The sequence below is a fragment of the Nipponia nippon genome, unplaced genomic scaffold (assembly GCF_047370975.1).
Source record: "Nipponia nippon isolate SJK-2023a ecotype South Korea unplaced genomic scaffold, ASM4737097v1 scaffold_1, whole genome shotgun sequence".
In the NCBI taxonomy this organism is placed as follows: domain Eukaryota; kingdom Metazoa; phylum Chordata; class Aves; order Pelecaniformes; family Threskiornithidae; genus Nipponia; species Nipponia nippon.
The window spans coordinates 139,128,715-139,142,600 of record NW_028262290.1 but is presented as its reverse complement, the minus strand read 5'-3'; the positions used below and the strand labels follow the sequence as shown (position 1 = coordinate 139,142,600).

At 38.2% G+C, this 13,886-nt stretch overlaps 1 protein-coding gene across 3 annotated transcripts in view; it reads right to left on the bottom strand.

Moving 5' to 3' along the window:
* The window catches only part of COL28A1 (collagen type XXVIII alpha 1 chain), an 86,441-nt gene that overhangs the window by 21,573 nt on the left and 50,982 nt on the right, over nt 1-13,886 (bottom strand). For all 3 annotated transcript variants that reach the window (XM_087774401.1, XM_087774393.1, XM_087774387.1), the window contains 3 exons: nt 12,524-12,592; nt 7,078-7,146; nt 4,835-4,903 (listed from right to left, as the gene is read on the bottom strand). In XM_087774401.1, coding sequence (XP_087630527.1) covers nt 4,835-4,903; nt 7,078-7,146; nt 12,524-12,592 — 207 coding nt within the window. The remainder of the gene's footprint in view (nt 1-4,834; nt 4,904-7,077; nt 7,147-12,523; nt 12,593-13,886) is intronic.

Sequence of the window (13,886 nt, the reverse complement as noted above, 5' to 3'; positions counted from 1 at the left end):
TAGACAAGCTTGTCATCATCAGCAAAACAGTGAACTAGAAAAAGAGCACTGAAACAAGAAATTAAGAGCTGAGTCAAGACAGTGTAAAGTATGGGATTCCAATGTCTATTGCATACCATTTGTTCAAGAAAATTCATTAAATGACCTAATGGTCACCTGAAAAATAAATCTTGGCTTCCAAATATAAACACCTCATTTACTGTGAAGCATGTGTATTTGATACTGAAACATACAACAGACACTGCAATACTCTTTAGTGAGAGCTAGTGGATACAACAGTATTTGTAAGAACACATTAAAAAAAAAGACATTGCATCTCTACTTTCCACATTTTAGTTCAAATAGACAGGGCCCAAGCTGCAAAAGTTATTTATATTGCAACTGGACACAGCCCAAATGTTCATGCACTAGGGACTACGCTAGGTGTTTTAATAATCCTTCTGCTATCCAGTTACTGAGAATGAAGCTTGCTTTATTTCTAGTGCTGGGCTCTTGCTCTTGAATGTCTGTAATCCACCTCCTGGTTGGCAACAGTTCTTTTAAATCTATTTTTTATTATATTCTGACATTATGTGCTTCTGTTTTAATGCTACAGAAAATAGGGTGCTGCCAGGATTGAATGCATCCCATATGTTCCAATTTTGTTTTCTTGTGAATTTGACCTCTGATATATAGAATTCCTATCTAGCAGTGTGCACATATGTGAGCCATTTCTGAAAGTGGGGAGAACAGAGCTATGATTCAGCTGAGTGGAACATTCCTAAATAATGATACTCAAAGGAATTTCAGATTAACTAGTGTGTAAATTTATGAGTATCTTTTATCAAATAAACGTTCTTTTTTATATGCAGAGCTTGTTGTTGTTCTTATATTCATTTTTGTATGTGGAAGGGATGAAAGGTAGCCAGTGCTTTTAAATTTTATTTGAAAAAACAGAAGATTGTCCATTTTATGAACTAAGTTCTGGAGGAATTCTTGCAATTCAAGTGAATTGTTTTTGCCTGTGGCACCTTTGCTACCAGGAAGTTATGTAGAGACTAAGGATTCAAAACTTTGTATAAGCAAACAGGAGCAAAAAATCAGGGAGAGAGAAGAGATGTTTATATACTTAATTTCTTTTTTTCCAGTGTACTCTACACCATGTCTAGTGTGAATGCACAGAACTAAATCACAGATGTGACTATCTATTCAGCTAATGCATGCTTTGGTGCAGCAGTCACACACGGCAAAAGCAACAGCTGCTCACCACTTATAGAAGCAGTATGCATTTTCCCCCATAGGATTAACCCACAGATCTAGGTGCATCATAAAAAAGAAACTTACCTATTTTAAAGTAAAAAATACAAATTAAATTTTTATATGTTTTTAACTCTTGATTTTTTAAAATTTTCTGACAGAGACTGTTAGATAAGCACTACTCTGAGCAGCCAGATTTGATGGGCAATATCACACTGCAACACAATCAAACCTGTAGATCCACACAAAACTTTTCATACAAAACTTTATGTGAGCTTGATTTGCCCTAATTGTGTTGTGTTACTTGCAAAGACAGTTACTCTACAGGGTTCTTTGTAATACAGCTCCTCCTAGAACAGAATGCCACTTCTCCATAACCCATGGATATGGTGCATTCTGAATCTACCCCACGACTGGTTATTACGAGTAGAAACCTCTGCTTGATAGGCAGCTTCTAACTCTACATGTCCATCAAGAAATAGTGCTACAGGCCCAACAGCAATGAATTTGCAGCCTGATATTTACACTGTGTGCAATGTGAAGATACCTGCCTGGTCTGCTCCTGTGGCCTGATCACCTGCTGGGGGTAGAAGTACTTTTTAAGACCACTTCCAGATCAGATCATCTAGTTTAGCTTCACATGAAGGAAATCCATTTCCTGGGTTGTGGGATCGCTCAGACCTCTTTTTGGTCCGGAACCCAAAGCACAGTAAATGGGTCCACTCTGAGATTCATTTCAACAGCACATTTCTGATCCAGCCTAAAAAGGCCATGCAGATGACCTGAGAAGACTCTGAGTTTGTATGTATGGCTGCCTGAACTAGACCGACTGCACATGCTGAGGTCTTGCTCCTTAGGCTGTTACCACATCCAGCCCCCACAACCACAGGAGGCCCTGTTCTATTAACCTGAAAACGCAGCTTTCTTTGCATCCATGTTTTTCAACAATCTGGTTCTTAGAATCAAGCTACCTAATTCTGACAATTTTTGTGACAATGGAGATGACTTGATGGAAATGAGGAAGATACTTTTAATTTACATGACAACCCTGATCTGACCTGAAATTATCAGAAAACACAGGAGAATAGTGATAACAATTTATCAGTTTGCCTTTGCCTAGTCTTTTGCTGGCTTGTTTATAGAGAATGAGTTAGGATAAGAGTTTCTATTACTAGATATTCCATTATACTATTTCCTGTTGTAATTAAATACTATTAAATTATAAAAGCCTCACCTCTTGGTCACAGCTGTTTCACTTTTGCTCAGTCAAATTCAGGCTGAAGTAATGGGCCTATTTCCAAATTTATTATTAATTGGTGATGTTCAACTAACACAACACAGGTCATATTCCTCCACAAAAAGATACTACCAATAAACCTCCTTTACTAGTACCATGAATATACTTCAGCCCACAGATCTGGAGGGATGGTAATACTTCTTAGGCTGTTCATGGGTGGAGAAGAGATTGAGAAGTAAGGATCTGATGTCTTTATAAAGGAATATGAAGGAATTCACTTCAACTGGCAATGATTTACATCACCTAGAGCTGAAAGTGAAAACTATAGGTACTACAATAGCTAATCTATGACTTAATTAAATATATATGTTATTATATCACAAGACTTAGAGTGGTTTAAGAATAACTGTCATAAAAAGAGTAGATCCCGTGTTCTCCACTGCAAAACTGGATATATTTTCTTTTGCTTTACAACTTTTACCTCACAATTTTTACTTCCTCCTCTCTAATGCATTTTATGATACCATATTGTACTTCCATCATTCATGATCTGCGTTGGAACTTCCCTAATAATTACACAGCTGAAGAATTGCTTGTCCCAGCAATTACATGAATTCATGATTATAAAAACAAAAGGGATTTGTGACCCACTTTTTGATCTCTCATATAAGCCAGGCACTATGATTTCTTGTATATTTGTGATACTTTTCAGAAACACAACCACAAACGTTGATTTTAAAAATTCCAGTTGTGAGACATTTCACTGGAATTATTCTAGTGGTTTCCTTTCACTTAAAAAAAAAATAAAATCTTTTATTTCTATTTTGGATTTAACTCAAATTTCTTTATATTAAACCCTTATATTCCCACTGAAATTCTGATTTATATTTCTAGGGTTTGTAATCTTTCAACCATGGCATCACAGTGGGAGATAATCTTATTTGATTATCTGACATGACCTTCCAATTCCTTTTCTTTGGGAAACACTGCTTTCCAGAATTATGCATTTAGGAAGTGAGGGAGAATTCTAGACATAACGATGCCCTTAGAAATTCTGTAGTCATAAGTTGCATTTTTATCAATATCTGCCTTAATAATTTCATACAAGATTCTAGGGTTTTAATGAAATGTTCTTCTGTAGTACCAAGAAAAATGTCTTATAAGACTGTATTATACCAAGTCTGACATCTCTATTTGGAAAAGATATAATCTCATGTAAAAAAATCTAATTAGTTTAGCCATAGGTACAAATAACATAATTGAAATCAGTTTTAGTTCTTTAGTAGTTCGTGTCATAGGCCAGACCTTGAATTACTTTATGTGAAATGTCTTGTATTGATAAGCGGTAATTCAGAATAGGAGCACAAAGCCAAGTTTCCCAGATCCCATTGTCAGGCCACTCTATGGTCATTCTAAGGTCAGGTCATTCTAAGGATGAATGTCCTTCAGTTTTTCCTTTATTGTGGATATGCTTTTAAGAGGTTATTGTTGTTTATTTTAAATGGGAATTCTAATGTTCTGGGAACTGAAGTTGAAAGTTCCTTCTGTTTGGGAAAAAATTTGTTTGGGCAATATTTATTTTGCTTTCTCCTGCAGCAGGCTGCCTGTTTCCTATTTCACATATGTAATGAGGAAATCATTAATAAAACCACTCTGTGGGATATTTTAAAGCAACTTCTTGCATGATTTTAGTCTTAAGTCTCTTTTTTTTCAACTTTTTATAACATAGTAGTTACAATGCGACTTTTTGGGTCAATTACATACTGTCTAGATTTTTATAACACTTTAGCTATTCTGTGTTTTATGAAAAAAACTTGGAAGTGTTTCAGTGTTGTATTTCTAATCCCTTTATCAGTTTTCTTTTGTGTTTTTTTTTTTTTCTGCCGAGTTTTGCCTCTAAACTAATATTAATTTTAGATGAAGGTTTATAGGAATTAATTTCTAGGAACTTTAAAAATATCTCACTAGTTCCACATAACCAACATTTCCCCTGACTCCTTTGAGGCCTCGTCCCTTGCACTTCTGTAGGAGAAAGGAAGTGCATAATTATTAGGCAATACTCTCCCTGTGTTGGATTCTGACTTCCACATGGAAACTCCATCATTTAGAAATATCCTGGGTGTTTGGATGTATGGAAAACCTGCAGATTTGCATCAAACCTGGGGATAAAGGAAGAAATGGTTTGTATCTATCATGGCAGAAAAGTCTATCGCAAGCTTTTCTTCTAACTGAAATGGAAAGCGGGAGATGAGATCGCAGCATTTTGTCATATATATGCCATTCTAATCTAATGCATTTTTCGGAAGGTGTTTGTCTACCTTGTCTACTAGTCAGATGTATGTACTGCCATTGTACAAGTACCTTTGGTCCAGCATCTCCCACGCCTTTTGGGCCTGCTGGTCCTGGGGGGCCTGCTGGTCCTGGAGGTCCCTGATACAGCAGAGGAATAAAGCATGTCAGTAGTTGTCCTAAAGGAAGAGTACTTGTGTTCTTCAACAAAGAAAAGAATTTCAGCAACAGTTACTAATCTCTTTGGTTTTGCTGCATTTTGTCAAATTCTTCACATTTCCGATGTGTACTGAGCAACAGTCCTCCTCAGTCCCAGATGGAAACCTGAAAAGACCACCCAGAGTGGTGGAAAAAAAGTCCAATTCTTGACTGAAGAACATCGGAGCTGTTCTCAGCTCAGAGAAACCAGTGAGAAAGCAGACATTGCTCCATGATTCGTACACTGCAGACATTACACATCTGGGATACCAGAGCTAACCCATCTAAATTTGGGGGTTGGGTAACCCTAACATACTTTGGTATATTTGTGTTTGATAGTCTGTTCTCCTGAACTCCCTGCTCAATCTGTCACAGCCCCTTCAGCTGCCCTTCATACTGTTGGAGGCAACCCCAGCCTCCCTTTCAGCATTCATAGGGCAAATGTCTTCGCCCCATCATGCTACACAGACTTAGCTACATAAATCTTGTCCATGCCTGCCAGTGGTTTACGTAGTTGGTCTTTCCAGATCATGGGGCATGGAAAGGCGGCCTGAGAAGAGGAAAGATGCATGCTAGAGCACAACAGAACCTTCACACATTTCAAGGATGTGTACTCATGTGCCAGGGAGAAACACAACCAGCTTTTACTGAAGCCTGAGACTGAGTTGCAGAGAAGCATGACTCTTATGCCAGTTGCAGATTGGAATCCTAGAACAGACATGATTTCAGGAATACTACTGCAGAGCAAAGCTCTTTTTTTTTGTTGTTGTCTAGTCACTAATAGAAATGCAGGAAGTGCATACATGTAAGTTAGTCATCCTGTGACTGGGCAGACTACAACCAGCATTTGTATAGTTTTATTAATTGATGGTTACCAAACCAGGCTTCTCTTGAATTCTTTGATTAATTAGAAATTATAAGTTTTCAGCTTCTCACTGACCTCTTTGATTCTGTATCTACAAATACTTCTTTTTCATATAGTTTAAACAGATAACTTGTAAAGCTTAGAACTTCAGTTACTATGAGGCATTTTAAGACCTACTAGAAGTTCATCAGTCATCTGTTTGCATCATTGCCTTCTTCATGATTGCCTTTGCATTTGCTTTTCATTTTTATTTGGGATGACAGTAGGGTTTTTTGACTTGTTTGCATGTCTTCTGTTTAATGCATCTGGGTCTGTTACTGGCACTCCTTGACTCTGCAAGGAGTCTTGAGCTGATCTAGTGTCCCTACGTGCTGTGAAATGTGTCAGGTACATGGCATTACACCAGGAATTCTGAGTGAATGCCCTCTGAACTAATTCTGATCCCAAAGGATCTTCCCAGGAACAGTTTGAAAGCTAGGAAATTGAAGCTGAGCTGACTTATTTGGAAGCACTCAGGTCCCACCTCAGTGTATTTGGGATTGCCTTTGTGGTTGTAGTTTGAAATAAAGCTGGATTACAGACATAAAGAAAATAGTGCTAATAGAAGTTTGACATGTGGTGGTTGAAGGATGGCAACAGTATTTTCACATTCTAGTGAAAGTTGGTCAAACATATCTGTGTGGTTTTGGATGACTGAAATTTAGGATGACATTCCCTTGTCATGGAATGTGCCAGCTGGACTACTCAGGCATTAATGCCCTCTGGAGCTAACCATCAGAAAAGCAAGGTGGTGGTGGGGAAAATCTTCGAAAAAGAGGATTTAAACCCCCGGTATGAAAAGCAGCTGAAAACCCAAGGAATTGAAGGCTGCAAGATTTGGCCAAGCAGATGTTATTAGAGATCTTGAACAAAGAACAGTAAAGGGAGGGAGGGAAGAAGGGAAGGAAAAGAATGCAAAGCAGTGATTATGTTAAACATGTATGAGCAGCCATGAAGATTTTTATGGAATTATACAGTATCCCTTTCATGATGCTGAAATGAGGACAGTTTATATCCAGTTCCGACTGCTTGTAGAACTGGCACTGTATCTAGGACAGGAAAGGACTTCAAAGTATATATGAAATATTTAAATTAGCTAAAGGATGAAAGAGAAGATTAATTGCACTTAGTTAAGTAACTAAATATTGAGTTATCACAAAGCAATTCATATTTTTGTAGAACACAAAGAACACAAAATTAAAATTGTACTTACAGCTTCACCTTTGTGGCCATCGCCTTTTGCTCCACGAGGTCCAGGTAGTCCTGGTAGTCCGCGGTGACCCTAAATACAAAATAGTAAGTCAGGCATCGTGCCAGTAACTGGATCATCATGATATAACAAATATTAACAAATATGTAAGGAAACTATTTAAAACTCTTTTGGAAATATAGAATAGCAGCTACCAGCTCTTGCAATTTGTTCGCAAGGCTCAGGAATTTTTGTGCTTTTTTATTGTTGCTTCAGTTGACCAACTTAAGATTTCAGAAGAATAGGAGTTCTCATTAGGAAATTATTAATTTCTAGATTTGTAGTTGCAGAGAGAAATCTTCAGAACATTGACTTTATCTTCAGCCAATACAAAGTTAAATTTATTTTTTAAAAGTCAAATTTTTATGACTTTGGGGGTAAGTAAGTCCTGACATTTGAAAAATGAATTTAATACTGAAACATAATATGCCAGCCTTAAGCTATCGTATCTTGCACATTTTGTGCTTCCAGGTAATCACATTGGTTCTCGCATACAGTAAAGCAAAGCTGCATTCTACAAGGGAAAGAAGTAAAAGAAAGAAATAAAACTGGTTATAAGAAATACATAATTTCTCTTAGTTTAGCCTAAAATGATCTCTGTCAGGAGACAATCATTCCTTCCGCTGACTCTTCCACTGACTCCCACTAAAGATCTGTGCATTTGCAAAACCTCAATGCTTCCTTTCATGACCAGAAGAGAAGCAAATAGCAATCTTTTCCTCTTCCCTCATTCCAGTGATCATTTTCCTGACATTTAATGAGCAAATTAACTGAGCTTGCAATAGACTGTTCTTCACAGAACCAAGAAAGAAAACATATTACTTTGAGGTATCCCTCAAGACACGCTGGCAGTCTACACTGGTAGATGTTCACGCGACAGCACTGCCAATCAGAAATCCTTATTGATACTTGTAGGCCACACATCCACCCCACTCCTAAGCATGGTATGTATATGGCCATGCAGGGAGAAACGTACACCCTTCACTCAGTCCCACAGAACCAAGAAGTGTAAATGGACTCTGCTGTAGAGTGTTGGAGGGTCAGTTGTTAATATGCATACAGATGACAAATCCTGAAGAATAATTGCATACAAATAGCAAATATTTCCCTGTCTATTCCAGCAAAAATAAGCAGCTACAAAAAAGGAACTACAGATGACTGAAAACTGCTGTTTCATCAGTGCATTGTGCCTGGAAATTTCTGCAATAACATAATGCTTCAAGAAACCACAAATGGAGTCCTGATAGCAACTCAGATCTCAGCGGCTGGTCTGTCTGAATACAGTGTCCATGACTGGAGAACAAACTGACACATATTCTAGTTAGATATCCAACAAAACCAGACTTTGGGTCCAAATTTCCTGTCCCATGAACATCTCTACCATAGACACAAGCAACCAACTTAGCCCTGTCAAGGCAAAATTAAAGAGCTGCTTTGGCTCTGCTAAAGATATACATCAAACATTTATGTTAGGAGGTAAGTGAATGAAGAAAGACAAGGTATAGAATCATAGAACCATAGAGTCGTCATGGTTGGAAAAGACCCTTAAGATCATCGAGTCCAACCGTTAACCTAGCACTGCCAAGTCCATCTATACCATGTCCTCGAGCACCACATCTATCTGTTCTTTAAATACCTCTAGGGATGGAGACTCAACCACTTCCCTGGGCAGCCTGTTCCAATGCTTGACCACCCTTTTGGTGAAGAAGTTTTTCCTAATGCCTAACCTAAACCTCCCCTGGCACAGCTTGAGGCCGTTTCCTCTCATCCTATCACTTGCTGCTTGGGAGAAGAGGCTGACCCCCACCTCGCTACAACCTCCTTTCAGGTAGTTGTAGAAAGCAATAAGGTCTCCCCTCAGTCTCCTCTTCTCCAGGCTAAACAACCCCAGTTCCCTCAGCCGCTTCTCATAAGACTTGTTCTCTAGACCCTTCACCAACTTTGTTGCCCTCCTCTGGACTCACTCTAGCACCTCAATGTCCTTCTTGTAGTGAGGGGCCCAAAACTGAACACAGTATTCAAGGTGCAGCCTCACCAATGCCGAGTACAGGGGCACTATCACCTCCCTGGTCCTGCTGGCCACACTATTCCTGATACAAGCCAGGATGCCATTAGCCCTCTTGGCCACCTGAGCACAGTGTTGGCTCATGTTCAGGCAGCTGTCAACCAACACCCCCAGGTGCTTTTCTGCCAGGCAGCTCTCCAGCCACTCCTCCCCCAGCCTGTAGCGTTGCATGGGGTTGTTGTGACTCAAGTGCAGGACCCGGCACTTAGCCTTGTTGAATCTCATACAGTTGGCCCTGGCCCATCGATCCAGCCTGTCCAGGTCCCTCTGCAGGGCCTTCCTATCCTCCAGCAGATCGATGCTTCCACCCCACTTGGTGTCATCTGCAAACTTACTGAGGTGCACTTGATCCCCTCATCCAGATCATCAATGAAGATGTTGAACAGGACCGGCCCCAGTACTGAGCCCTGGGGAACACCACTCATGACTGGCCGCCAACTGGATTTGACTCCATTTACCACCACTAGGTAGACTCAATGTTCTGGTTAAGATGAAACCCTGAAACCCCTTTAAGATGGAATTTGGGATAGGGATGCAAGCATGCCTTATGCTTAAAGAAAACAGTAGGTCACTCCTGTATGAATCTCTGCCATTCTCCAGTCCAAAGGGACAGTATCACTTGAAGATTTTAAACATAACCTGACCACCAGATTCAAACCACAACAGCCCTGGAAGATGTTTCTTCATGTTTCCTAATATTCCAATGATGGAATTCTGATCCAGTTCTGTGAAAATCTTACCAACAAATGTGCTTCTAGTTCATAAACAGCTTTATAATGGAAAGTCAATTTTACCTCTTCCTCGTTCTTCATATCCATAGTTCTTAAATTGTGGATAAAATGAGAAATGTTTTAGAAATGTTTAATAACTATTTTTTCTAACAAGAAAGGAAACCATGCATCATGAGTTCATCTCTATTTTTACTTCTAATTCCTCTACAGTAAAAAATGGCCAAACAGATGTTTTCATTTAATCTTAGCAGATGATTGTAAATACCAAATACATGTTAACACATCCTCTTCTGTAAGAATTGGGATTTTGTCAAGTGGCTGGTTTTGCCACTAGTAACACAGCAATAAATCTACTTAAGTCAAATCTATGGTCAAATCTGCTATAAGAAACAGCTCTCTAGTCCAGATTATTTAGTTTTATTTTTTTTTAATAGCTGCATCGAAAATACACAAGAGATGGCCCAGGAGCAATTCTGTGATTACTGCTTCCCACAGTTTTGTGGGGTCTGGAGAAGACAATCACAGTGACTCACTCTAATTCAGTGCACTGGCAACAAGGCAAGTACCATTGATGTCACAGATGGCACGCTGAATTCATTAATCTACTTTGCCAACATTTCCAGGGCAGGTTTTAAAGTCATTTTCTGAAGCAGTAATATAGAGATAGTTGCTTCTATGCTCTTTCAAGAAAAAAAAAAAAAGATAAACAGAATATAACATAAATCTTGTGTCCATGGTCATTGTTAAGAAAAAAACTACAACTGCCGTAATCAAAACCTAGATGATTAAGTATATGACTGGACAATTAAGTCATGTTCATCACTTCTTTTTATAAGAAAAACAGAGTGAAGTAGCATTCTAGATTATAGACAAAGTAAATAAATTTAGAGTTTTTGAAAATTCAAAAATACAATCTACTGAATGCATATGGATCAATGCGCTATCCAGCATCCTCTGGTAGGTGTATTGGTAGAAGTCTGTCAAGCCAGGAGTAAAGCATTATTGGTATTCCTAAGATGTTATCACACAAAAGTTATTGCATTAAGTTGCTTTATTTTGAACTACATTGTGTTAGGTACACATAAACTAACTGGTCTCTGAATTTGGGTCTATCAACTATATTCCCAAGAAGTGAAATAGTGGAACTGAGTGGAACATTTCATGTGCAGACATGGTAAATGTGAAAAAAAAAAAAAAAAAAAAAGAGGTTTACTAAGAAGGTTCCTGATTTCAGTCTGGAAAGGAGATCACAAGAATGGTACCTTTCCCAAACACTGAAGGAAGTCTTCCTGAACTATTCCCTTATGACAAGTGGCAGAAGGCTTATAGGAAGTTTCAACCCAGATCATGACTGATAGAAGTACAATATGATATCATAAAATGCATTAGAGGGGAGGAGGTGAAAGCTGCAAAGTAAAAGGAAATATATCTCCAGTTTTTGCAGTAGAGGACATGGAATCTGTTCTAGCGACTGCACTTTTCAGTTTTTCTTAAATAATGTAGAAAAGTGAGTGGCACTGTTTTCTAATGACACCATATTATTCTGATTAGTTAAATGAAAGGCAATGCCAAGGAGGTGAGGAAAAACCCTACTTAAGGGTTTGAGTAATTTGGTGATAAAATATCAGACAAAATTCCATGCTGATAACTGTAATGCATTATGTAAGGAAAAAAAACAGTCATAACTTTATGTACCTAACAGTCATCCTGAACTACTATTACCACTTAAGAAACAGGAGAGACAGAACCATTCTTTGAAAAGGTCACTTCACTGTTCAACAGTGATAAAACCCAATAAATTTCATCCTTTTCAAATTAACCTACATCCTTTAACTTATTTCCGACTGGCAAGAGGATGGTCCTTGGTTTCACCTTATTCTCCGAGCAGCCTTATGTCAACTCATGTGTACTACAGAGGAGAATTTTTCAGTCTCTCACTTTTGCAAAGACTGCAATCTTTGTGTTACCACTGAATCCTCAGTTTTATATCTGGTCTTTCACTTGTGTGTTGATCCTGCCAGTTAACCACTAAAGGCTCAAACAGTGAGCACAGCAATCCCGCCTACAGACTACTGTACTCCTTTCTTGGCGTTGAAGTTAAAAATGTACAGGATATAACTGAGTAAATCCTATTCTGTGACCTATATACAAATAAGTACTTCCAAAAGATCTATTTTTTAAATTCTTTATTTTGGGCCTTATTTATGTTTTTGAATGTGCAAGGTTGGTAATACTGAAACACCATTGTTAAAATAACTAATAACTCTCAGTTTATATTCAGTAAAGAGCATATTGCCCATACAGCGGTATAGAAGACCACATGAGATAATGAAAGGTGGAGATGAATTTGAAGAGGTAGCTCTTGAAGACTTCCTGAGGGAAGTTTGCAGGGTGAGGTACACTGGACTAGTTATTTAATCTATTTTGTGTTTCTTCTTTGAAAAGATAGTAAGTTTATTTTTAAAAATAGGTTTAACCTGGAATGATGGAAAAGTTGAAGAACTGGTCAGTTACTTTCCTGAAAAAGTTGTTCAAGTGGTTTCTACATTTTCATAAGAGTTTTGCATATGTGTCATGTTTCTTTATTTTCCATTTTTTGCCTAAAACCTCCTACCGTTGGTCCCATTATTGAATTTCCAGGAAGTCCATCATCTCCTGGTGGCCCCTTGGGTCCTGGATCCCCCTATCCAAAAAGAAACAAATACAAAACCATACTCATTATTTTCAGCTTTAATTTGCAAAGTTTTATGGAAAAGAACAAGTATTCAATTCTTTCTGACAGTGACAATTATTAAGCTAGGTAATATGAAATCAGTATTTCTAGGGGAAGCTTTTACTACCTTGATTTTGACCTCTCTTATACTTTTGCTTCTCCGCAACTGTATCAAAGACTTTGTTCTGTCTTGATGAATAAGTTGACGGCTTTAGTTTTCAACCAAAGGTTGAATATCATAATTCAGTTTCAGTGGCCAGATTCACCTGTGGCTTCTGCCTACTTTTGCCCACACAAGCAAAACTGCATATCCTTGTTTCTGCCAGAGCACAGAGAGAACATCAAAGAAATTCAAAGACAAGTGCTGACACAGAGTATGTTTAGAAAGGCTACAGATGCAATGGCACAGCACTTCAAAATTGCAAGCTCCACAGTCTGAAGACCCAGGAAGAAACTTGAGTTTTTCCTCAAATATAACCCAATACAACTGTTTGGTAATCTTAGCTCTGTCAGTGGCTTTCCTGGAAAGCAATCAGGCTGAGAATTCAAGTTCCTCATGTTAGCCCTTCACAGAGCAAAATTTGGCTCCTTCTAGTGTTTCATCTATTGGCAACAGATGTTTTACTTTACGTTAAGGATCTTAAAAAGAAAATTACAATTTTCAATGAAACTTTTGCAATTTTTAACACTAGTGAGAAGGACAGGAAGCACTTCAGGAAATATTCACTAGGGAATGCAGATCAAATGTTCTATCAAAACTACCGAGCAGCTGTAACCATGAGAAAGGAATATGAGAAAAAACAGCTATCTAATGTTACTGTCTCCGTATTAGTAACAGCATAATGGTTGTCAGGGGAAATAAAACTATAGTCCTCAAACGTGGGTGTAGCTTAAAATAAATAAATTTCTGGTGGACACAACCATGGCTGTCCAAGGGTTAAGACCTCTAGCAATCACCCACTGCTACATCAAATATTTGAGATGCACTAAAAAGACCTCAGACCATGATAACTCCCAGCTTTGAAAAACATGTGCATGCCCTGTATTAGAAATTTATAATGTCTGGCTTCACTACTGCAGATACCAAGATGTTCCAAGAACACACGTATTAGTAACCATTGCACTTTCCACAGTGGAGAGAGAAAACGAACTTGTGTAGCCTGTTACATCATTGAGCAATTGTCAGAAACATAGCAGATATTTGTGTAAACAAAGAAATTATTATGGAGCTAAAGAGACAATGTTTTGTATATTTTCTAAAAAT